At 39.1% G+C, this 25,682-nt stretch overlaps 2 protein-coding genes across 5 annotated transcripts in view; both read left to right on the top strand.

Moving 5' to 3' along the window:
- The window catches only part of LOC127837034 (G-protein-signaling modulator 2-like), a 211,739-nt gene that overhangs the window by 181,234 nt on the left and 4,823 nt on the right, over positions 1–25,682 (top strand). The window contains exons 5-11 of the mRNA XM_052363791.1: positions 1,741–1,856; positions 6,260–6,402; positions 9,454–9,577; positions 15,189–15,304; positions 18,471–18,735; positions 21,902–22,031; positions 22,753–22,943. Of these exons, the coding sequence (XP_052219751.1) occupies positions 1,741–1,856; positions 6,260–6,402; positions 9,454–9,577; positions 15,189–15,304; positions 18,471–18,735; positions 21,902–22,031; positions 22,753–22,943 (1,085 nt within the window). The remainder of the gene's footprint in view (positions 1–1,740; positions 1,857–6,259; positions 6,403–9,453; positions 9,578–15,188; positions 15,305–18,470; positions 18,736–21,901; positions 22,032–22,752; positions 22,944–25,682) is intronic.
- Positions 1–25,682, top strand: part of LOC127837033 (tripartite motif-containing protein 45-like) — a 166,871-nt gene that overhangs the window by 119,607 nt on the left and 21,582 nt on the right. The window lies entirely within an intron of this gene.

A 25,682-nucleotide genomic window follows, 5' to 3' on the forward strand; every position in this document is an offset into this window, starting at 1 on the left:
TGAAAACTTAAAAAAATTCTTGACCATGACCATCCGGCCTAGGGCTCACTAATTTAGTATGTAGTGACATCTTATAGCCCACTACCAAATTTGTTTAAATTTTATCCCTGGGGTCAAATTTGAACCTGTCCCGGGGGTCACAAAATTGAACATATGCTTATATAATGCCTATTTTGTGAAAACTTAATAAAAATTCTTGTCGATAACCATTAGGCCTAGGGCTACACAATTTGGTATGTAGTGACATTGTATAGTCCTCCACTTAATTTGTTCAAATTATGCCCCAGGAGTAAAATTTGACCCTGCCTTGGGGGCCAATCGATTATATGCTTATATAGTGCCTATTTTGTGAAAACTTTACTAATCTACTTGTCCTTAACCATGAGGCATAGGGCTACCTAATTTGGTATGTAGTGAAATCTTATAGTTGTCTACCAAGTTTGTTCAAATTATGCCACTTGGGTCAAATTTGACCCTGCCCGGGGGGGGGGGGTCACAAAACTGAACATACACTTATATGGGGCCTATTTTGTGAAAACATTACAAATTTTTTGTCCATAACCATTGGGCCTAGGGCTACCAAATTCGGTATGTAGTGACATGTAATAAACCTCTACCAAATTTGTTCAAATAATGCCCCTGGGGTCAACTTTGACCCTGCCCTGGGGGGTCACAATATTGAATGAACACTTATAAAGCGCCTATTTTGTGAAATCTTTAAAAATCTTCTGTCAAAAACCATTCAAACAATGGCTACCAAATTTGGTATGCAGTAACATATAGACCTCTACCAAATTTGTTCAAATTATGCCCTTTGGGTCAAATTTGACCCTGACCTGCGGGTCACAAAATTAAACATTATATACGCTTATATCTTGCTTAGTTTGTGAAAACTTTTAAAATATTCTTGTCCTTAACTCTAGGACCTAGGGCTACCATATTTTGTATGTACATGTAGTGAGATATAGTAGTCCTCTACAAAGTTTGCTCAAATTGTGCCCCTGGGGTTAAAGTTGACCAAGCCCAGATGGTCACAAAAGTCTACATGTGCTTAAATAGGGCCTGTATTTAAGTATTTGCACATGCAAAGAATATTTGTTTCAGCCTTTCTTCAGCAGTGGAGCAATACAGGGCCATCATGACCCTCTTGTTTATAAAAAGTTGAAAGTTTCATCCCTGATTACATGTAGCCTTGGCAGATTGCTAATCAAGGACACACTTTGTTCACACTTATTAAACCCAGTTTAAACCAGTTTTCCAAAAAGTGACATATAATATTAAATGACCTCACAATATTTTGAGATTCCTTTGCTGATGCAGTTTGAAGTCTATACATATGCATGACATTGTCTTATTCTACATTAAAATGGCTATTTCTTTTGTTTAACTGTGGTATCTTGTCCAATAACTAATGAGATATTTTTAATGTTGGCATTCCTAAAAAACTGTAAAAGTTGAAGTGTTTTTAGCTGAATAAGGCAAGCAGCTATTAATTTGCTTTCATTTTAGCAGAAATGTCATGTAAAATCAATGTTAAAGGTATAACAAATATATTTTAGTACTTCTTCTTTATTTGAATTAACAAGTTAAGTCATTTAAATACAGAACTAGTAGCTTAACAGGTAACTTTATGTATAACTTTTGTGTGTCCCTAATTTATTGACCAAATATCAGATTAGCGTCACTGGTTAATAATTATTATACCAAATATCAGATAAGCATATCTTGTTTACACTGTAGGCCAGCTGTTTTCCTGCCCATGTGCTATCCCCACCCCCTGGCTCCATGGTGATAGACTGCTGTGCTGCCCCGGGCAACAAAACCACACACCTGGCAGCCATTCTAAACAACAAAGGGTGAGAAGATATTCATATCAATAAACATCAGTAAAGTCATGCTAAACAAATATGTGTGGGAATATATTTATCTTTATTAGCATTCTAATTTTTTAAGCATTGAATTAACCAAGGACTTAAACATTGCAATAGTTAAAAGTATCTGAATGTAGATTGAGAAATTGATATATATATATATATATATATATATATATATATATATATATATATATATATATATATATATATTTTAGCTACATAATCACATGTTCTCTAAATCAAAATATATATATTTAAATAAATTAATCCATAAAAAATTAGTGTTCTTTATAGCAATAGCAATAGCAAAAATTGCACTGCTAGATTTGGTATGGCAGGCCTTGAAGAATCCGCTCGACCGTCGCACATGCGAGTGAAGTTGATGGTCGGGCGAGAAAAGTTTGTTCAATACTCGACCGACCGGGCGAGTGCTGTTTTTCGAGTTGAGAACAAGGGCTGTTTGTAAAACATGCATGCCCCCCATATGGGCTGTCAGTTGTAGTGGCAGCCATTGTGTGATTACGTTTTTTGTCACTGTGACTTTGACCTAGTGACATGAAAATCAATAGGGGCCATCTGCCAGTCATGATCAATGTACCTATGAAGTTTCATGATCCTAGACGTAAGAATTCCTGAGTTATCATCCGGTAACTATTTTACTCTTTTGAGTCACTGTGACCTTTGACCTAGTGACCTGAAAATCAATAGGGGTCATCTGCCAGTCATGATCAATGTCCCTATGAAGTTTCATGATCCTAGGCACAAGCGTTCTTGAGTTATTATCCGGAAACCATTTTTCTGTTTCAAGACACTGTGACCTTGACCTCTGACCTAGTGACCTGAAAATCAATAGGGTTCATCTGCCAGTCATGATCAATAAATCTATGAAGTTTCATGAACCTAGTCGTAGATGTTCTTGAGTTATCATCCGGAATCATCTGGTGGGGAGGGAGACCCAGGACGCCATACATAATATAATCTGCAAATGTGATCCTAAACTGCATCCAAGAACGAGTCACTGTGACCTTGACCTTTGACCTAGTGACCTCAAAATCAATAGGGGTCATCTGCCAGTCATGATCAATGTACCTATGAACTTTCATGATCCTAGGCCTAAGCGTTCTTGAGTAATCATCCAGAAACCATCTAGTGGACTGACAGACCGACCGACCTACCTACCGACTTACCGACATGTGCAAAACAATATACCCCCTCTTCTTCGAAGGGGGGCATAAATAATAATTCAGTTCCAGAACGTCTGCCACATTGATAGAAATTGCGAACAATTTTTCGAACGAACAAAAATTAGGTTTAGTACACAAGGAAACTGCACTTTCGTTTTGACAATAAAAAATGACGTCACGGGCACAGTACAAATAATTCTAGAAATCGACTGCGCTCTTTTCGTAGGTGTCAGTGCTCTTAGCTAATTGATTAAAAGTGAAAAAGCAGATAATTAAATATTTTGGTCATGCTGTGAAGAATAAAATTTCATTTTAATGTAATTATTACAAAAAAAAATACATAACTGGTTAATTATGATACTTCCTATATTTAATAAAATATAAAGAGAAACAAAAAATATTAATAAACAGAATAATTTGTGATCAGAAGCCATAGCCAAAATTTACCATATTGTAATCATTTGTCAATCAAGCGTTACAGTCTTTCAGTAAAAGTTCGTCTGAAATATTAAATCTCAGCATGAAAAGGGGTTCTATTTAAAAATAGCTGCAAGGTGAAGGAGACAGGAAACAGAAAAAAGGTCACGAAAACGAGAAGTGGAAAGTATTTAGAAAAAGAAACAGGTGCAGAAAACGTAAGGAAAGCAATAAAAATCCATCAGATAATGTAGTCAATTTGTTTGCAGTTTAGTGTCACTATGTTACGTAGGTAAAAAGGTTGACCATAACTCTAACTATAATTTTTTTTTTGATGCAGGGCGAGTAATTAAAGTGAAGGGCGAGTGGATTGTCAGGCTAACTCACTCTGCAGGGCGAGTGGCTCTGGAAAAATTCTTCAAGACCTGTCAGCAGGGGTTGAAGAATCCACTCGACATCTCGAATATGCGAGTGAAGTTGACGGTCGGGCGAGTAAAATTTGTTAAATACTCGACCGACCGGGCGAGTGCTGTTTTTCAAGTTGAGAAATATAAATTCAGTTCCAGAACTCCTTCCACATCGATACAAATTGCGAACAATTTTTCGAACGAACAAAAAATATGTTATGTACACTAAAAAACTGCACTTTCGTTTTGACAATGAAAAATGACGTCACTGGTACAGTAAAATAATTCTCGAAATCGGCTGCGCTCTTTTCGTCGTTGTCAGTTATCTTAGCTAATCGCTTAAAAGTGAATAAAACTGTTAAATATATTGGTCATTCCGTGAATTTTTGATGTAAATATCAATAAAACAATAATACATCACTGGTTAATTATACTACTTCTTATATTTAATTAAAAATAAACAGAAACAATAATAATTAATAAACAGAATAATTCCGAATTTCGTGATTGGAAGCCTTAGGCAAAATTTACCATATTGTAACCGTTTGTCAATCAAGCTTGTCTTTCAGTAAAAGTTCGTCTGAAATATTAAAATGGAAAAGGGCTCTATTTTAAAATATCTGCAAGGTGGTGGCAACAGGGAACAGAAAGAATTAGAAAGGTCGTCAAAACGAGAAGCGGAAAGAATTGAGAAAAGGAAAGAGGTGCAGAAAACGTAAGGAAAGCAAATATAATCCATCAGATAATGTAGTTAATTTGTTTGCAGTTTAGTGTCACTTTGTTACTTTGTTAAGTAGGTTTAAAAGGTTCTGGTTGATCATAACTATAAATAAAGATATCTGTTTTTTAATGCAGGGCGAGTAGATTAAAGTAAAGGGCGAGTGGATTGTCAGGCCTACTCGCCCTGACGTGCGAGTGGCTCTGGAAAAATTCTTCAACCCCTGGTGTTGGGCGTTATGAAAAGGCACTTATCATATCTATTAACCTAGTGTGTAAACTGTGGTGTTTTGAAAATAGAGATTAATATGTGTGGATGCAACTCTGCCGATTAGGTCCATAATTACCTTTTCTTTATTGGTTTTAATGCCATTACTTTTTTATTTCAATACATTCTTATAAATATATAAATGAAGAAAATAAGAAGATGGTCTTTTGGAGAAGCATGAGAGAAGTACTTTTACCTTACTTAAAATTGTTTCTTATTGGCTTCATTTTTTTAGCTTCGGGCAATGCCCCCCCCCCCCCAACAAATTTTTTTTTTTACTGACAATGGTGGAGTTTCACCGGTAGGGGACCATATTGCTTGGCAATCTCTTGTTGGGCCTAGTATCATATACCGGGCTTGACAATTTGTGTGGGTGTTTTTAGGGTTTTGTTTTGCCTACATAATACTTATGTATGTCATGCATTATTACTCTAAAAAAGTGTTGAGTGTTTTGTTGTGCCTAGTATCATATACCGGTACTAATCTTGTAGTTATACCTGGTGGGACAATGATGGTTGTTTTGAATATTTTGTTGTGCCAAGTCTTAATAATTATACAACAATGCCACACATTTTTACTATTAAAAAACTGTTTCAGAGCAAATACACATTTCCATTGCAGAAGTATCTATTATTTGCATTTTTTAAGATGGAAATGTAACACAAAATTTGGTATCTACCTCAATGAAAGGTTGACATTTTTGTCAATTTTAAACTTTGGTAGAGATTGATAAGGCCCTGCATTATATAACATAAATTCTGGGAAAACAGGGCTTAATGCATGCGGGCAAAGTGCGTCCCAGATTAGCTTGTGCAGTCTGCATATAATAAATCAGGAAAACATTTTCTGAGTTGAAGCAATATTTTGTTAAAGGAAATCTCTTCTAAACAAACAAACATTCTTAGTGGAAAGTGTTGTCCTATATAAGCATGTCTGCACAGGCTAATCTGGGTCAGCACTCAACGAACATGCATTAAGCCCAGTTTTCCCAGAACGTGTCTCACATAACCTACGCAATATTGACAATTCCAAATGGAACTCATGATTGGCTAGGAATTTAAGTAAAGCTCTGATTTAAAAAAAATCTGTTCTTTGCGCAGGTAAAAGAGGTTTGAGCTTTATATATTAAATATTGTCATCTGGGCTTTTTAGCTCACCTGAGCACAAAAATATACCAAGCAAATCAGTTGGTAATTATCAGTTGCTTCATATACATATCCTGAGATTATCTGTGCTGCTTACAAAGTCAGCAAGTCAACAACAGTTTGTTTGCATCCACAGATCAGTGAGACAACCTTGGCCATATGTACTTATCCATTTTCATCCACAGATTGGCAATGACAGGGCCTTGTATAACCTAAGCAATATGTACTTATTTGTTTACATTTACAGATCGGTGAGGCACGAGCCCTTTACAACCTTGGCAACGTGTATCATGCAAAGGGGAAGCACACCGGGCGATCAGGGAATCAGGACCCCGGGGAATTCCCTGCAGAGGTCAAGGAGTGTCTGGTCAAAGCTGCTGAATACTATGAGTGAGTTAAACTGCACAGAAGCACAATACAAATGGCTATATGCAACCAGCATAAAACCAGAACAGTCTGTGAGCAACTTGTAGGCTGTTCAGGTGTCATACTGTTTGCTACTCATCAGTATCTTGCGTTTGGAAATGAAGCCTTTAAAATTCGAATCTATTAAGATGGTTCTGTTATTAAATTTGATTTTCTAGAGGACTACAAAGGGTCAATATGAGTGATAAAGGGTTAAAGGGACAGGTTCACAGTTTGAAAAAATATTTCTGTTGAAAAGAAATTGTATTGTAAAACTGGAATTTCTATAGTCTTATCAAAACAAAATGTGTGTGTGAAGTTGTAATGGTTGCTGATTTTGTGTGTGTTTTTAGCTCACCTGAGCGATAGCTCGGGGTGAGCTATTGTGATCACTCTGCGTCCGGCGTCCGTCCGTCTGTCTGTCTGTAAACAATTTGTAAACATCTTCTTCTACTAAACCATTGAGCCAATTTTAACTAAATTTCATGTGGAGCATCCCTAGGTCATGGGACAAAAGAATTGTTAAAAAAAAATTAATCACATAACCAAAATGGCCGCCATGAACATATATGGTAAAAACGTTAAAAAATCTTCTTGTCAGAAACTGCTCATCAGATTTTCAAAAAATTTCACAGGGATGACCTTTAAAGGCTTCCCTGAAAAAGTTGTTCAAAGAAATTTGATTCGTCAAAAAACATGGCCGCAGGAGCTCGTTGAACTTTGCATGTTTATTCGTTTTTGCCTATTTTGTGAAAACTTTAAAAAATCTTCCACATTTTTTGTCCGATCCTTTCCAAATTTGCACAGTGTCTTTATATCAATGAGGACACGAACCCTACAAAAAGTGAGCATTATTGGTCCATGAAGTACAGAATTACCTCCCCTTGAATTAAGAAAATGGTGTTTATGCAATAAAGTCCAAATTTTTCATCCCATTCTTTCCAAACTTGTAAGGATTTAGCATGGTTCAAACAAGGGAAACAACTACGGTTTATGCATGTTCTTTTTATTACAGATTTGCCTCCCTTTAATTCATTCAAAATCTCATTTTACAGCAGAGATTCCAAATCTGACCTGTAAATGAGCCCCATATTTACTGCCAGTGCTAGGTTACCTTTTCCCATTTGATCATTCTTAAGTATTGGTCTTGTAATGCTGCTACTGCTTCTGCTACTGCTACTGCTACTACTACTACTACTACTACTACTACTACTACTACTACTACTACTACTACTACTTCTACTACTACTACTACTACTACTGCTTCTACTACTACTACCATCACTACTACTACTACTACCACCACCACCACCACCACCACCACGTCTACAATTACTACTTCTACTACTACTGCCACTACTACTACTACTTTTACCACTACTACTACTACTACTACTACTACTACTACTACTACCACTACTACTACTACTACTACTACTACTCTTACTACTACTTCTACTACTACTACTACTACTACTACTACTTCTACTACTACTACTACTTCTACTACTACAACTACTACTACTACTACTACTACAACTACTATTACTACTACTACTACTACTACTACTACTACTACACCACCACCACCACCACCACCACCATTCACAGTGACAAAAAACGTATTCACACAATGGCTGCTACTACAACTTATAGCCCATATAGGGGGGCATGCATGTTTTACAAACAGCCCTTGTTTCTATGGGATTTTAACCACAACTGTTCATGTTTATCTCCGACACATATTTTTAGGTCACCTGTCATGAAGTGACACGCTGAGCTTATGTGATTGTGTGATGTCCGGCGTCCTTTGTGCGTGTCTGCGTGTGTCCGTGCGTCCGTCCGTCAACAATTTGTTTGTGTAGACAGTAGAGGTCACAGTTTGCATCCAATCTTGATGAAATTTGGTCAAAATGTTTATCTTGATGAAATCCAATTTTGGGATTGTATTTGGGTCATCTGGGGTCAAAAACAAGGTCACTAGGTCAAATAATAGAACAACCTTCTGTAGACAATAGAGGTCACAGTTTTCATCCAATCTTTATGAAATTTGGTCAGAATGTTTATCTTGATGAAATCTTGGTTGGGATTTTATTTGGGTCATCTGGGGTCAAAAACTAGGTCACTAGGTCAAATAATAAAAAAACCTTGTGTATACATTAGAGATCACAGTTTTCATCCAACCTTTATGAAATTTGGTCAGAATTCTTGATGAAATCTGGGTGGGATTGTATTTGGGTCATCTGGGGTAAAAATCTAGGTCAAATAAATAGAAAAACCTTGTGTTGACAATAGAGGTCACAGTTTTCATCAAATATTAATGAACTGTGGTCAGAATGTTTATCTTGATAAAATCTGGATTGGGATTGTATTTGGGTCATCAAGAGTCAGGAACTAGGTCACTAGGTCAAATCATAGAAAAACATTGTGTAGACAATAGAGGTCATAATTTTCATCTGATCTTAATGAGTCAGGTGAGCGATTCAGGGCCATCATGGCCCTCTTGTTTACGTTTATCTTTTTATGCCCCCTTTCGAAGAAAAGGGGGTATATAGTTTTCGCACTGTCCGTCAGTCTGTCACACTATTGTGTCTGCTCTCTAATTCAAATAGTTTTCATCCGATCTTTACTAAACTTGGTCAGAAGTTGTATCTAGACAATATCTAGGTCAAGTTCGAATATGGGTCATGCCGGGTCAAAAACTAGGTCACGGGGTCACTTAGTGCATTTCAAGGATTTAGCATCAGGTGTCCGCTCTCTAGTTTCTAAAATAGCTGCCGTGCGGCTTCAAAGCGCAGTAGGGGGCATTGTGTTTCACAAAAACAGCTCTTGTAGTTTAATAATTATGGTATAGATTTCTATGGAGAAGACCAGCTTAAGAAATGTCAAAAATAAAATCCGTGAAATGAAACTGTATTTGTAAATGGGACGTATTACGAAGACACATTTTGGATGTGGCTTGTTGGCAGGCAAGCTAGCTTACAGTTGTTCACTGAATGAAATATGACTACAAGTCAAACTTGTCTTGTTTTGCAGGGCCAATCTAGCGATAGTCCAGGAGCTGGGTGACAGGGCAGCTCAAGGTCGCGCCTGTGGTAACCTTGGCAACACACACTATCTCCTGGGAAACTTCAGTCAGGCAATCATCTACCATCAGGAGGTAGGGATAGGGTAGATGAGCTATGGGCAGCTATCTGGTTGTCATTATTGGGGTCAAGCTCTGGAAAGAACGAGCTTAACGCATGTTCATTAAGTGTCTTTCCCGGATTAGCCTGCGCAGTACGCACAGGTTAATCAGAGACAACATTTTTTGGATTCATTGACATTTGGAAAAAATCTTGGCAAAGTTAAGCTGGCAAATGTCTACCATAATGCTTATGAGCTCCATTAAATTAATATGATATTGAAATGTGTCCTATGGTCATATTCTGTTTTATTTTTATGTACCTGAGTGCGCAAGACAAATTACAGCATAACAGTAAGTCATTTGGATTTCTTTGATCTATTTAATCCAGTTCCAGAACAGAAAGTAATGTATTCACTATAAGAGTACTTCCATATATTCATGCATACTAAAGCTTTCTAAAGGTCAGTGTCTGGTAAGAGTTGATTTGATATGAAAACTTATAACTGTTAGATAAAACAACAACAGTTAAAAAAAACAGGAAAACAATAGCATAATTAAAAAATATAATACTTTCATGATTTTGTAGCTATATTGTATTTACATTTAAATGTTTGAATACTCTTTTGTAAGTTTAACCGTGTATTTTAAGAACGTCTCTGGTGCGTTTTAAAGGCAATTTAAACTACATTTTTTACCTAAATTATCGGAATTGTGGACGCTACATATAACCGTTTGGTATCAATGAAGTTAACAAAAAAAGTCTGCTACAAGTTCATTGTCAATTTTTTATTCTGGTACCATAAACGGTGTTTGAAGTGACAATGATGTAACAAACTTAACTACAAAAAAATAGTCATATACTTCATTTGAAGTCAGATAGAAAAAAAGAAAAAAATGAGACGCAGCTCTCTCATACAAGCCATAGTATGTATATCGATAATTTGAGGAGTACAAATATTTAACTTAAATCAGTAAAGTTTTTGGCCATTTTTTCTATTTTCTTGTGTAACATTTTGTTTTAGCACTGCGTCTTCATTTTCTGTCAGTTCACAGTTCTATCATCAACGTTCTATCATTAACTTCATTGACTATTAAAAAGAAAAGACTTGAACTTCTTTATATCAAAAAAGTTTAATACGCGGGATATCATTATTTGAAAATTCTAATGTGAACAAAGATTCTTACCATTTGAAACGGTCCCAGATTAAACTCGATGCCGGCCATAAAGAGGAGAATTCCAATAAAGGCGAAAACGCCAACCACCCGAAGTATGTTTAGGTCCAAAATAGACCCAGACCTGGCTGTAAAACACCCGATCCTCGCTCGGTACGTTCCGATGTCCACAATGATTGTAACATCCAAGTGTACAGTGCGACGCTGTTTTTATGCCCCCCTTCATGTCGGTCTGTCGGTCGGTCAGTCCACCAGGTGGTTGTCAGACAATAACTCAAGAACCCTTGGGCCTAGGATCATGAAATTTCATAGGTACATTGATCATGACTTGCAGATAACCCCTATTGATTTTGAGGTCACTAGGTCAAAGGTCAAGGTCACGGTGACCAGAAATAGTAAAATGTTTTTTGAATGATAACTCAAGAACGCATACGCCTAGGATCATGAAACTTCATGGGTAGATTGATCATGACTTGCAGATGACCCCTATTGATTTTGAGGACACTAGGTCAAAGGTCAAGGTCACGGTGACCCGAAATAGTAAAATGGTTTTCGGATGATAACTCAAGAACGCATACGCATAGGATCATGAATTTTCATAGGTAGATTGATCATGACTTGCAGATTTCCCCTATTGATTTTGAGGTCACAAGGTCAAAGGTCAAGGTCACAGTGACAAAAATCGTATTCACACAATGGCTGCCACTACAACGGACAGCCCAAATGGGGGGCATGCATGTTTTACAAACAGCCCTTGTTAATATACGGATTTTCCTAATCATTTTGCTGAGCCATTTGGCATCAATTGAAGTTATTAAAATGAAATAGTTATCTGCCTCAACATGAACCAATTGTACTCAATGATAATATTTGTTTGTGAATATCATAGTGCCTTAAATTGATTAAATTGCCTCAATTTCTTATATAGATTTTATTCTTTGACATAAATTTTCCTTTTTTTCCTTGTAATCTCAACATTGCTCTGCAAATTTGCCGAGGCAACTGCCTCGGTGTGCCTCAGCGTGGCTACGGCGCTGTTGCTATTTCATAGAAATTTGGTTCTTGAATAAATATGGTAGAGAAACAGAGTGTTAATGATACTGACTTAGAAGTATGGAGTGCATAATTGTTAGCGTGATGATATTACAGTCCATTGAAACTTTCAAGAAATGTGGAATTATAATGTGTACAACTATATTTGAAAAAATAAAGTTAATATAACTTTTTATGCCCCCCTTCGAAGAAGAGGGGGTATATTGCTTTGCTCATGTCGGTCGGTCTGTCGGTCCGTCCACCAGGTGGTTGTCAGACGATAACTCAAGAACGCTTGGGCTTAGGATCGTGAAACTTCATAGGTACATTGATCATGACTCGCAGATGACCACTATTGATTTTGAGGTCACTAGGTCAAAGGTCAAGGTCACGGTGACCCGAAATAGTAAAATGGTTTCCGGATGATAACTCAAGAACGCTTAGGCCTAGGATCGTGAAACTTGATAGGTAAATTGATCATGACTCGCAGATGATCCCTGTTGATTTTCAGGTCACTAGGTCAAAGGTCAAGGTCACAGTGACCCGAAATAGTAAAATGGTTTCCGGATGATAACTCAAGAACGCTTAGGCCTAGGATCATGAAACTTGATAGGTAGATTGAACAGGACTGGCAAATGACCCCATTTGATTTTGAGGTCACTAGGTCAAAGGTCAAGGTCACAGTGACCCGAAATAGTAAAATGGTTTCTGGATGATAACTCAAAAACGCTTTGGCCTAGGATCATGAAACTTAATAGGTAGATTGATCAGGACTCGCAGATGACCCCTATTGATTTTCAGGTCACTAGGTCAAAGGTCAAGGTCACCATGACCCGAAATAATAAAATGGTTTCCGGATGATAACTGAAGAATGCTTATTCCTAGGATCATGAAACTTGATAGGTAGAATGATCATGATTCTCAGATGACCCATATTGATTTTCAGGTCACTAGGTCAAAGGTCAAGGTCACGGTGACCCGAAATAGTAAAATGGTGTCCGGATAATAACTCAAGAATGCTTATGGCTAGGATCATGAAACTTCAAAGGTACATTGATCATGACTGGCAGATGACCCCTATTGATTTTCAGGTCACTAGGTCAAAGGTCAAGGTCACAGTGACAAAAAACATATTCGCACAATGGCTCTCACTACAACGGAGAGCCCATATGGGGGGCATGCATGTTTTACAAACAGCCCTTGTTTATGTTTCTTTAAACATGAAATAAATGAAAGTGAGATTACATTTAAATCAAACAAAATGTATTTCCTGTGACGATTGTGGAGATAGTGATCATCAGTTAATAATTAATTGTGTTCTCCAAATCTTCTGTATGAGCTGCAAATTGCGAAAATGGGTCTTATGCTATATGTGGCCAGCGTAGCTCCAGACCAGCCTGCACATTTGCATTGTTTTGTCAGGAGCTACCTTGTCTGCTCTATAGCCACTCAAGGTTTGACCAGTCTGGTCAGGAGCTTCCTTGTCTGCTCTATAGCCACTCAAGGTTTGACCAGTCTGGTAAGGAGCTTCTCTGTCTGCTCTATAGCCACTCAAGGTTTGACCAGTCTGGTCAGGAGCTTCCTTGTCTGCTCTATAGCCACTCAAGGTTTGACCAGTCTGGTCAGGAGCTACCTTGTCTACTCTATAGCCACTCGAGGTTTGACCAGTCTGGTCAGGAGGTTCCTTGTCTGCTCTATAGCCACTCAAGGTTTGACCAGTCTGGTCAGGAGCTACCTTGTCTACTCTATAGCCACTCAAGGTTTGACCAGTCTGGTCAGGAGCTTCCCTGTCTGCTCTATAGCCACTCAAGGTTTGACCAGTCTGGTCAGGAGCTACCTTGTCTACTCTATAGCCACTCAAGGTTTGACCAGTCTGGTCAGGAGCTACCTTGTCTGCTCTATAGCCACTCAAGGTTTGACCAGTCTGGTAAGGAGCTAACTTGTCTACTCTAAAGCCACTCAAGGTTTGACCAGTCTGGTCAGAAGATACCTTGTCTGCTCTATAGCCACACAAGGTTTGACCAGTCTGGTCAGGAGCTTCCCTGTCTGCTCTATAGCTACTCAAGGTTTGCCCAGTCTGGTCAGGAGCTACCTTGTCTGCTCTATAGCCACTCAAGGTTTGACCAGTCTGGTCAGGAGCTACCTTGTCTACTCTATAGCCACTCAAGGTTTGACCAGTCTGGTCAGGAGCTACCCTGTCTGCTCTCTAGCCACTCAAGATTTGACCAGTCTGGTCAGGAGCTACCTTGTCTGCTCTATAGCCACTCAAGGTTTGACCAGTCTGGTCAGGAGCTTCCCTGTCTGCTCTTTAGCCGCTCAAGGTTTGACCAGTCTGGTCAGGAGCTTCCCTGTCTGTTCTATAGCTATCAAGGTTTGACCAGTCTGGTCAGGAGCTTCCCTGTCTGCTCTATAGCCACTCAAGGTTTGACCAGTCTGGTCAGGAGCTACCTTATCTGCTCTATAGCCACTCAAGGTTTGACCAGTCTGGTCAGGAGCTACCTTGTCTACTCTATAGCCACTCAAGGTTTGACCAGTCTGGTCAGGAGCTTCCCTGTCTGCTCTATAGCCACTCATGGTTTGACCAGTCTGGTCAGGAGCTTCCCTGTCTGCTCTATAGCCATTCAAGGTTTGACCAGTCTGGCCAGGAGCTACCTTGTCTACTCTATAGCCACTCAAGGTTTGACCAGTCTGGTCAGAAGCTACCTTGTCTGCTCTATAGCCACTCAAGGTTTGACCAGTCTGGTCAGGAGCTACCTTGCCTGCTCTATAGCCACTCAAGGTTTGACCAGTCTGGTCAGGAGCTACCTTGTCTACTCTATAGCCACTCAAGGTTTGACCAGTCTGGTCAGGAGCTACCTTGTCTGCTCTATAGCCACTCAAGGTTTGACCAGTCTGGTCAGGAGCTTCCCTGTCTGCTCTTTAGCCGCTCAAGGTTTGACCAGTCTGGTCAGGAGCTACCTTGTCTGCTCTATAGCCACTCAAGGTTTGACCAGTCTGGTCAGGAGCTTCCCTGTCTGTTCTATAGCTATCAAGGTTTGACCAGTCTGGTCAGGAGCTTCCCTGTCTGCTCTATAGCCACTCAAGGTTTGACCAGTCTGGTCAGGAGCTACCTTGTCTGCTCTATAGCCACTCAAGGTTTGACCAGTCTGGTCAGGAGCTACCTTGTCTACTCTATAGCCACTCAAGGTTTGACCAGTCTGGTCAGGAGCTTCCCTGTCTGCTCTATAGCCACTCAAGGTTTGACCAGTCTGGTCAGGAGCTACCCTCTCTGCTATCAATTCACACAATGTTTCGTGGTCTCATTAGGGGACATTGTAGCTTCTGACCAGACTGCGCAAATGCACAGGCATGTCTGGAGCTTTTCTGTCAGCATATGGCATAAGACCCATTTTTGCATTACCCTGCTCATATGTTACATCCTCCATGTGTTGTATTGTAGAGGTTAGCAATAGCCCGTGAGTTTGGTGACAAGGCTGCCGAGAGACGGGCCTACAGTAACCTAGGCAACGCCCACATATTCCTGGGAGAGTTTGAAGTAGCTGCTGAACACTATAGGTGGGTATCAGACTGAACTAAGTTGTTTATCAATCTAGCGAGGGACATATTGTTTTTGTCCTGTCTGTTGGTTTGTTTTCTTGTGTGTTTGCGTCAAATTTTAACATTTGCCATAACTTTTGCAATATTGAAGATTGCAACTTGATATTTGGCATGCATGTGTATCTCATGGAGCTGCACATTTTGAGTGGTGAAAGGTCAAGGTCATCCTTCAAGGTCAAAGGTCAAACATTAAGGTCAAAATCACTTTTTAATGTACACTTTTGCAACATTAAAGATAGCAACTTGATATTTGGCATGCATGTGTATCTCATGGAGCTGCACATTTTGAGTGATGAAAGGTGAAGGTCAAAGTCACCCTTCAAGGTCAAAGTTCAAATATATGGGGACATAGTGTTTCACAAACACATCGCTTGTTTGTTTTTATGCCCCTGGTAGGGTGGCATATAGCAGTTGAACTGTCCGTCAGTCAGTCAGTATGTCAGTCTGTCCGTCCACCTGAAAACTTTAATGGTCATAACTTTTTAGCTCACCTGATTGCTCAGGTGAGCTTTTGTGACCGGTCATTGTCCGTCGTCCGTCCGTCCATCCGTTAACATTTGTTTGTAAACACTCTAGAGGCCACATTTATTGTCCGATCTTCATGAAACTTGGTTAGAAGATTTGTCCAAATGATGTCTCGATCGAGTTCGAAACAGGGTCATGCTGGGTCAAAAACTAGGTCACTAGGTCAGAAAAAAAGAAAAAGCTTGTAAACACTGTAGAAGTCACATTTAATGCCCACTCTTCATGAATCTTTGTCTAAATGTCTGTCTTAATGATATGTTGGTTGAGTTCAAAAGTGGTTCCGGTCCGTTATAAAACATGGCCGCCAGTGGGCGGAGCAGTTTTCCTTCAATGGCTAAAGAGAAACCTTGTAAACACTCTAGAAGTCACAATTTTGGCCCATCATCATGAAAGTTAATCAAAACATTGGTTTTATTGATATGTTGGACAAGTTTGAAAATGGTCCAGATCGGTAAAAAAACATGGCCGCCAGTGGGCGGGGCATTTTTCTCTATATGTATATAGTGAAAACATGTGAACACTCTAGAAGTCACATTTTTTGTCCATATTTCATGAAATTTGGTCAGAACATTTGTTTCCTTGATACGAGAGTTGAGTTGGAAAATGGTTCCGGTCAGTGGAATAATGTTTGTAGTAAAAAAAGCTTGTGAACACTCTAGAAGTCACATTTTTTGCCCAATCATTATGAAACTTGGTGAAAAGATTTGTTTTATATATCTCAGATGAGTTTGCAAATGGTCCCGATGGGTCAATAAACATGACTGCCAGGGGGTGGGGCAGTTTTCCTTATGTGACTATATAGAGAGAAACCTTGTGATTGAACACTTTAGAAGTGGCATATTTTGCCTAATCATCGTGAAACTTAGTCAATACATTGGTTTTATTGATTTCTTGAACAAGTTGGAAAATGGCTCAGATCGGTGAAACACACTTTTTAGCTCACCTGATTGCTCAGATGAGGTTTTAGGATTGGTCTTTGTCCGCTGTCAGTTCGTCCACATTGGTTTGTAAACACTCTAGCATTCACATTTCTCAACATAATTAATGCCATAATTATTGCCCTTAGATTGACCAAATTTTCATTATATTATAACAAATCCTTGTAAGCAGAGTTTAATGATTGGTAAGGGGGGTCAACTCTAAATATAGGTCACCATTCTTCAGTCTTATTCTGCAGTCAAACCGTTACCTTCTTTGGGTGTGTATTCTGAAGTTTATGAGGTCAGTTCAAACCCAGAGGCAACATAATGTGTGGACCCGCTTACCTTCTATGCTCACCATTTTGATTTTTATCCTGTTTTTAGCTCGGCGTTTTCAGAGAAAACCCAAGGTTTTGTCATAGCCAGCTCGTCGTGTCGTCAGCCGTCAGCGTCTTGCTAAAACCTTAACATTTTGTTAAGGTTTTGAACATTGGCTCTTAAATCAAATTGCTTCCACCTACAACTTTGAAACTTCATATGTAGCCGCACCTTGATGAGTTCTACACGCCTCTCTCATTTTTGGGTCACTAGGTCAAAGGTCAAGGTCACTGTGATCTTTACACACACAAAAAATTCTGACAAGCTTTCATTTTTTCAAAACTGCACCCGCAGCCGAGCGTTGCACCCGTTATGCGGTGCTCTTGTAATTATTTCATAACTATGCAGGTAAGAAAATCTTTTAATTGGTAAAAAAACTCATCAGGCTACAAATTAGTTTTTCTCCTTAAAACGCACAAATCACCAAACACATATGATATTTTGCTGCATATAATTATGTTACAAATTGCCAAACATTATTGTATTGTACTACTAAAAATGTTGCAAATCACCAGTCAAGCACTATTCTTGTAATTGTCCACAAAAAAATATTACCAATTGCCTATTTTTCTTCAGAAAAATGTAACAAGCAAGCACATTTAGTACTTTTTCTACAGAATAACGTTACAAACTTTTATATTTTCCTTAAAAAAAATACGTTACAAATCAAGCAAGCACTATTATTTTTAATTTTCATTACATATTGCCAAACAAGCACTAATATTATATATAAACATAGACAAATATTACATAAAAAATATTACAAATTGACAAATTAAAACTGATAATATTTTTTGTAACAATTTCTAAATCAATAAGTAAAAACTATGATATTCTTCCACAGGACAACCTACAAATCACTAAGCAATCATATATTTTCCCAAGGAAAATGTTACAAAACACCAAGCAAGCAATATATATTTTTTTTTCCACACAAAAACGTTACAGATCACCAAACAAGAACTATTATTATATGTTGCAATTCAATTCAATTTCCTGTATTACATTTTCCACAGAAAAAATGTTACAAATCACCAAACAAGCACTATAATTGTATTTTCCTGCAGATATAAAACGTTATAAATTACCAAGCAGCTGGATGATAAGGTGTTAGAGGCCCAGGCATTTTTTCTCCTTAAAGTACCCATAAATAGCTCTCTCTCAATAGTGGAAAAAATAAAAAATAAACCAATATCCATCCAAACAATTCCCAAGGCAAAAAGGAAGGGAAGTTGCATCTATTTCGTTGCAAAGAAGTAGTTTTCTGAATAAGGCTAAATACAATCCCTGATTTTCAACAGGAAAACTTTACAAATTGCCAAACAGCTGGGTGACAAGGCGCTGGAGGCCCAGGCATGTTACAGCCTCGGGAACACATACACGCTCCTGAAGGACTACGAGCGGGCGATAGAATTCCACATGAAGCACCTCAAGATCGCCCAGGAGCTTGAAGACCGGGTCGGGGAGGGTCGGGCGTGTTGGAGCCTCGGGAACGCCCACACGGCCCTTGGGCATAACGAGGAGGCTCTCCAGTATGCCAGCAAGCATCTCGAGATCTCTAAAGAGGTAAGCCAGGAAACTGATCATGCCCTCCTGGTGTGTACAAATTCACTGTGAATCCAAAGTGAATATAATTATTGAATTTTAAAGATTCAATTTTTTTCCCCAACATTTTTTTCACACAATGTAAAGTGAATGTTTGCGATGCACACAGAAAGCAAACAATATGTTACAGAAATAAATGTAATAGACAATAATTTTTGTTGCGCATTGAACACATTTCTCATTTTAAGAAAACTAACTTGAATCTTCGAAGTTTGTACCTTGAGAATTTGGAAAAATAGGATGCTTAAAAGTTAGGAAGGATGTTTGCTTTTCTGAACAGGATCTGTTTTGAAATTATGAGATCACTTTAGAGGAACAATTTTAACCAACACTTCTTGACTGTCTTCTGATTGAAGAGTCAGTTCCTTTTTATTGATATGATTCCAGTTATATTGTGTGCTTTAGACAAAGATCCGAGTTTGGTGAGCTCTGAACGGCAGAGTTATCACCCCTGAGTTGTAAAATTGTCCTTTATCTACAAAATGTAAATATCCATGTCCAACATTAAGTCAATCTAAATAATTTAATGTTAATTGCTTGATTGCTTTAAAAAAGTATGGGGTCTAAACTGTTATTTTACAATAAGTGGTAGTTTTGTGCTTCTGGAATTTATTGATGTTGGAAGCGTATACATAGTAATTGGCCTGTCCAACCGTTCATGCGTTCGTTCATTAGTCCGTCTGTCTGTACAAGTTTTACCAAAATTAAGTGTTTTGTTTTCCATCAATTATGCTTTAAGACAAAGCTTTAATACTTGCATGACTTATGTCTTTGAACACTATCAACACACACATATTAACTGACCTCATTTTGACCTTGTATTCACCTACTTTTGAACACTTACTAAAGACTAATTTAGAAAGTTAAATTTCTTGCTTTACCTGAACTGACTGCATCCACACCACTTTCTGCAAGGCATGGATACTTGCATGACTATTATCTGTGAACACTTTACCAAGCCAAATCACATGATCTCATTTTAGCTCATCTATTTTTTGAAAAAAAAAAATATGAGCTATTGTCATCACCTTGGCGTCGGCGTTGGCGTCGGCGTCCGGTTAAGTTTTGCGTTTAGGTCCACTTTTCTCAGAAAGTATCAATGCTATTGCATTCAAACTTGGTACACTTACTTACTATCATGAGAGGACTGGGCAGGCAAAGTTAGATAACTCTGGCGTGCATTTTGACAGAATTATGTGCCCTTTTTATACTTAGAAAATCGAAAATTTTTGTTAAGTTTTGCGTTAAGGTCCACTTTTATCAGAAAGTATCAATGCTATTGCATTCAAACTAGGTACACTTACTAACTATCATGAGGGGACTGGGCAGGCAAAGTTAGATAACTCTGGCATGCAGTTTGACATAATTATGTGCCCTTTTTATACTTAGAAAATTGAAAAATTTGGTTAAGTTTTGTGTTTAGGTCCATTTTATTCCGTAAGTATCAAAGCTATTGCTTTCATACTTGCAACACTTACTAACTATCATAAGGGGACTGTGCAGACAAAGTAATGTAACTCTGACTGGCATTTGGACAGAATTATGTGCCCTTTTTATACTTAGAAAATTGAAAATTTGGTTAAGTTTTGTGTTTAGGTCCACTTTATTCCTACAGTATCAAAGCTATTGCTTTCATACTTGCAACACTTATTAATTATCATAAGGGGACTGTGCAGGCAAAGTTATGTAACTCTGACTGGCATTTGGACGGAATTATGGGCCCTTTATACTTAGAAAATTGAAAATTTGGTTAAGTTTTGTGTTTTGGTCCACTTTACCTCCAAAGTATCATAGATATTGCTTTCATACTTGGAACACTCGCAAACTATCATAAGGGTACAGTAAAAGGACAAGTTGCATAACTCTGGTTTTCATTTTTACGGAATTATGGCCCTTTTTTGACTTAGTAACTTTGAATATATGGTTAAATTTTGTGTTTCGATCCACTTTACTTCTAAAGTATCAAGGCTATTGCTTTCAAACTTCAAATACTTTCTTGCTATCATGAGGTTACTGCACCTGGAAAGTTGAATTTTACCTTGACCTTGAATAACCTTGACTCTCAAGGTCAAATTATTAAATTTTGCTAAAATTGCCATAACTTCTTTATTTATGATTCGATTTGATTGATACTTTGACAAAACTACTCTTACCTGACATACCACAATAGACTCCACCCAAAACATCCCCTGTGCCCTCCCCCCCCCCCGAATACCCCCCCCGAATCCCCCCCCCCCTAATTTTTTTTTTTTTTTTTTTTTAAGATCATCTCACAAATGACCACCACACCCTCACACTATACCCCCACCCCACCCCCCACTTTTTTTTTTTGAAACGGTTAAAAAACACAAATATTTATTTTTATTATTTTATGTTTGAAATACCGTCCAACCATCACACCCAAGAATCCCCCCCCCCCCCACTCCCCCCACCCGAATCTCCCCCCCCCCCCCAATTTTTTTGTTTTTTTAAGATTGTCTTGCAAATGACCACCACACCCTCACACTATACCCCCCCCCACCCCCCTACCCCCCCCCCCCCCAAATTAATTTTTTGGAAATGGTTAAAAAACACAAATACTTATTTTTTTTAGTTTATGTTTGAAATACCGTCCAACCATCGCACAATCCCTCCCCCCAAACCCCACCCTCCGAATTTTTTTTGTATTTTTTTCGCAGTTTTTGAAGATAATGAAATAAATGTCCACACCCCCACACTATACACCCCTCTTCACTCCACCCCTCCCTTCTTTGTGATTGAAAATGAGAGTCCCTTCACCTTTAAAAAGAAAAATAGATGAGCGGTCTGCACCCGCAAGGTGGTGCTCTTGTTGACCTTTACACCTTATTTGTCTACTAGGCCTTATTCAAATGGGCCAATGAATCAATACTGACAAGGCTTCCATCAAGGGCATCAGTGTTTATTGGACGCAGAATATTTTTTCCCTCATTCTGGAAAACTAGGCTTCATGTATGTGCCCAAAGCGTTATCCCAGATTAGCCTGTGCAGTTGGCACAGTGCAGTGGACTAACAAGGCTAATCTGATAGGACCTTTTATGCACCTGCGTTAATCACAGTTTTTGCATAATTGAACTCACATATATATTGCTTGATGATGTGTTTTCAGATTGGAGATGAGACAGGTCAGGTGACTGCCCAGATGAACCTTGCTGACCTCAAGTCAGTGCTGGGCATCAAAGTGGGGCCAGACGAAGGTCACAGGCCCAGCCCCTTGGACCATCTGGATGTTGGAATGTGTATGTTATAGCTTGTTAACAATTCACTTTCAGGGAAAACTTGGCCTAATGCACATGCCTTACACATCCCATATACGCCTGTGCGGTCAACAAAGGACTTTCTGCTTTTTTCTGAATTTTTTGTTATTAGGAAGTCTCTTTTAAAGAAAATCCAATCTAGTCGGAAAGTGTTATACCTGATTAGCCTGTGAGGACTGCATAGGCTTATCTGGGGTGACACTTGATGCCCATGCAGTAAGTCCAGTGAAAATGGCTGTATGCAACCAGCATTATTCAAGAACAGCCAACTTGCAGGCTGTTAAGGTTTTATGCTGTTTGCTGCTCATCTCAATATCAGAGTTAGTAATGGAGCCTTTAAAAATTGGATCTAGCATGAAAAGGTGTTTAATTTAATTCGATTTTCTAATGGACTATAAATGAGTCAAAGTGCATATCTAAGTGCTAAGGGGTTAATTAACACAACTGGAGTATCAAATATATTTTTTGTTTAAAAGAATTTTTTTTTATAAGTATTTACAAAATTATATAAAATTGCTTATCTTTTAAAATCATTGAAAATGTATTAAAATGGAACATAAAATGAAAAAAATACAATAAAATAAAATTGTTCATTGTATTTTTTATATGAAATAAAAATATAACTATAATTTAAAAAATACATTATTTACATAACATATTACATAAAATTATGAAAAATTAAATTATTATTTTTAAATTCCAGACCGACGTACCGGCGTCTCCCGGCGACACAGCATGGAACAGATGGAGTTGATGAAGCTCACGCCGGACAAGAAAGGAGAGACAATCCCAGTACATGGCGGGGCAAGACCTAATATACCAAAGGTGCAGAAATCCATGACAGTGGCCACATCAGAGACAATCATAGCCAAGAATCAGGCCCCTATGGTTGAGGTAAGCTGTAGTCACATCAAAGACAATCATAGCCAAGAATCAGGCCCCTATGGTTGAGGTAAGCTGTAGTCACATCAGAGACTATCATAGCCAAGAATCAGGCCCCTATGGTTGAGGTAAGCTGTAGCCACATCAGAGACAATCATAGCCAAGAATCAGGCCCCTATGGTTGAGGTAAGCTGTAGCCATATCAGAGACAATCATAGCCAAGAACCAGTCCCCTATGGTAAAGGTAAGCTGTAACCACATCAGAGACAATCATAGCCAAGAACCAGTCCCCTATGGTTGAGGTAAGTTGTAACCACATCAGAGACAATCATAGCCAAGAATCAGGTCCCAATGGTTGAAGTAAGCTGTAGCCACATCAAAGACAATAATAGCCAAGAATCAGGTCCCTATGGTTGAGGTAAGCTGTAGCCACATCAGAGACTATCATAGCCAAAAATCAGGTCCCTATGGTTGAGGTAAGCTGTAGCCACATCAGAGACAATAAAAGCCAAGAATCAGGCCCCTTTGGTTGAGGTTAGCTGTAGCCACATCAGAGACTATCAAAGCCAAGAATCAGACCCATATGGTTGAGGTAAGCTGTAGCCACACTAGAGACAATCATAGCCAAGAATCGGGTCCCTATGGTTGAGGTAAGCTGTAGCCACATCAAAGACAATAATAGCCAAGAATCAGGTCCCTATGGTTGAGGTAAGCTGTATCCACATCAGAGACAATCAAAGCCAAGAATCAGGTCCATATGGTTGAGATGAGCTGTAGCCACATCAAAGACAATAATAGCCAAGAATCAGGTCCCTATGATTGAGGTAAGCTGTAGCTACATGAAAGACAATCATAGCCGAAAATCAGGTCCCTATGGTTGGGGTAAGCTGTAGCCACATCAGAGACAATCATGACCAAGAATCAGGCCCCTATGGTTGAGGTAAGCTTAGCATCATCAGAGCCAATCATGGCCAAGAATCAGGCCCCTATGGTTGAGGTTAGCTGTAGCCACATCAGAGACAATAATAGCCAAGAATCAGGTCCCTATGATTGAGGTAAGCTGTAGCTACATGAAAGACAATCATAGCCGAAAATCAGGTCCCTATGGTTGAGGTAAGCTGTAGCCACATCAGAGACAATCATAGCCAAGAATCGAGTCCCTATGGTTGAGATAAGCTGTAGCCACATCAAAGACAAAAATAGCCAAGAATCAGGTCTCTATGGTTGAGGTAAGCTGTAGCCACATCAGAGACAATCATAGCCAAGAACTAGGCACCTATGGTTGAGGTAAGCTGTAGCCACATCAGTGACAAGCATGGCCAAGAATCATGCCCCTATGGTTGATGTAAGCTGTAGCCACATCAGAGACAATCATGGCCAAGAATCAGGCTCCTATGGTTGAGGTTAGCTGTAGCCACATCAGAGATAATCATAGCAAAGAATCTGGACCCTATGGTTGAGGTAAGCTGTAGCCACATCAGAGACAATCAAAGCCAAGTATCAGGTGCCTATTGTTGAGGTAAGCTGTAGCCACATCAAAGACAATCATAGCCAAGAATCAGGTGCCTTTTGTTGAAGTAAGCTGTAGCCACATCAGAGACAATCAAAGCCAAGAATCAGGTCCCTATGGTTGAGGTAAGCTGTAGCCACATCAGAGACAATCAAAGCTAAGAGTCAGATCCTTATGGTTGAGGTAAGCTGTAGCCACATCAGAGACAATCGAAGCCAAGAATCAGGTCCCTATGGTTGAGGTTTGCTGTAACCACATCAGAAACAATCATTGCCAAGAATCAGGTCCCTATGGTTGAGGTAAGCTGTAGCCACACCAGACACAATCATAGCCAAGAATCAGGCCTCTTTGGTTGAGGTAAGCTGTAGCCACATCAGAGACAATCATGACCAAGAATCAGGCCCCTATGGTTGAGGTAAGCTGTAGCCACATCAAAGACAATCATAGCCAAGAATCAGGCCCCTATGGTTGAGGTAAAATGTAGCCACATCAGAGACAATCAAAGCCAAGAATCAGGTGCCTTTTGTTGAAGTAAGCTGTAGCCACATCAAAGACAATAATAGCCAAGAATCAGGTCCCTATGGTTGAGGTAAGCTGTAGCCACATCAGAGACTATCGAAGCCAAGAATCAGGTCCCTGTGGTTGAGGTTTGCTGTAACCACATCAGAAACAATCATTGCCAAGAATCAGGTCCCTATGGTTGAGGTAAGCTGTAGCCACACCAGACACAATCATAGCCAAGAATCAGGCCTCTTTGGTTGAGGTAAGCTGTAGCCACATCAGAGACAATCATGACCAAGAATCAGGCCCCTATGGTTGAGGTAAGCTTAGCATCATCAGAGCCAATCATGGCCAAGAATCAGGCCCCTATGGTTGAGGTTAGCTGTAGCCACATCAGAGACAATCATAGCCAAGAATCTGGACCCTATGGTTGAGGTAAAATGTAGCCACATCAGAGACAATCAAAGCCAAGAATCAGGTGCCTTTTGTTGAAGTAAGCTGTAGCCACATCAAAGACAATAATAGCCAAGAATCAGGTCCCTATGGTTGAGGTAAGCTGTAGCCACATCAGAGACTATCGAAGCCAAGAATCAGGTCCCTATGGGTGAGGTTTGGTGAAGCCACATCAGAGGCAATCATAGCCAAGAATCAGGTCCCTATGGTTGAGGTAAACTGTAGCCACATCAGAAAAAATCATAGCCAAGAATCAGGCCTCTTTGTTGAGGTAATTTGTAGCCACA

The sequence above is a fragment of the Dreissena polymorpha genome, chromosome 7, assembly GCF_020536995.1.
Source record: "Dreissena polymorpha isolate Duluth1 chromosome 7, UMN_Dpol_1.0, whole genome shotgun sequence".
Lineage (NCBI taxonomy): Eukaryota > Metazoa > Mollusca > Bivalvia > Myida > Dreissenidae > Dreissena > Dreissena polymorpha.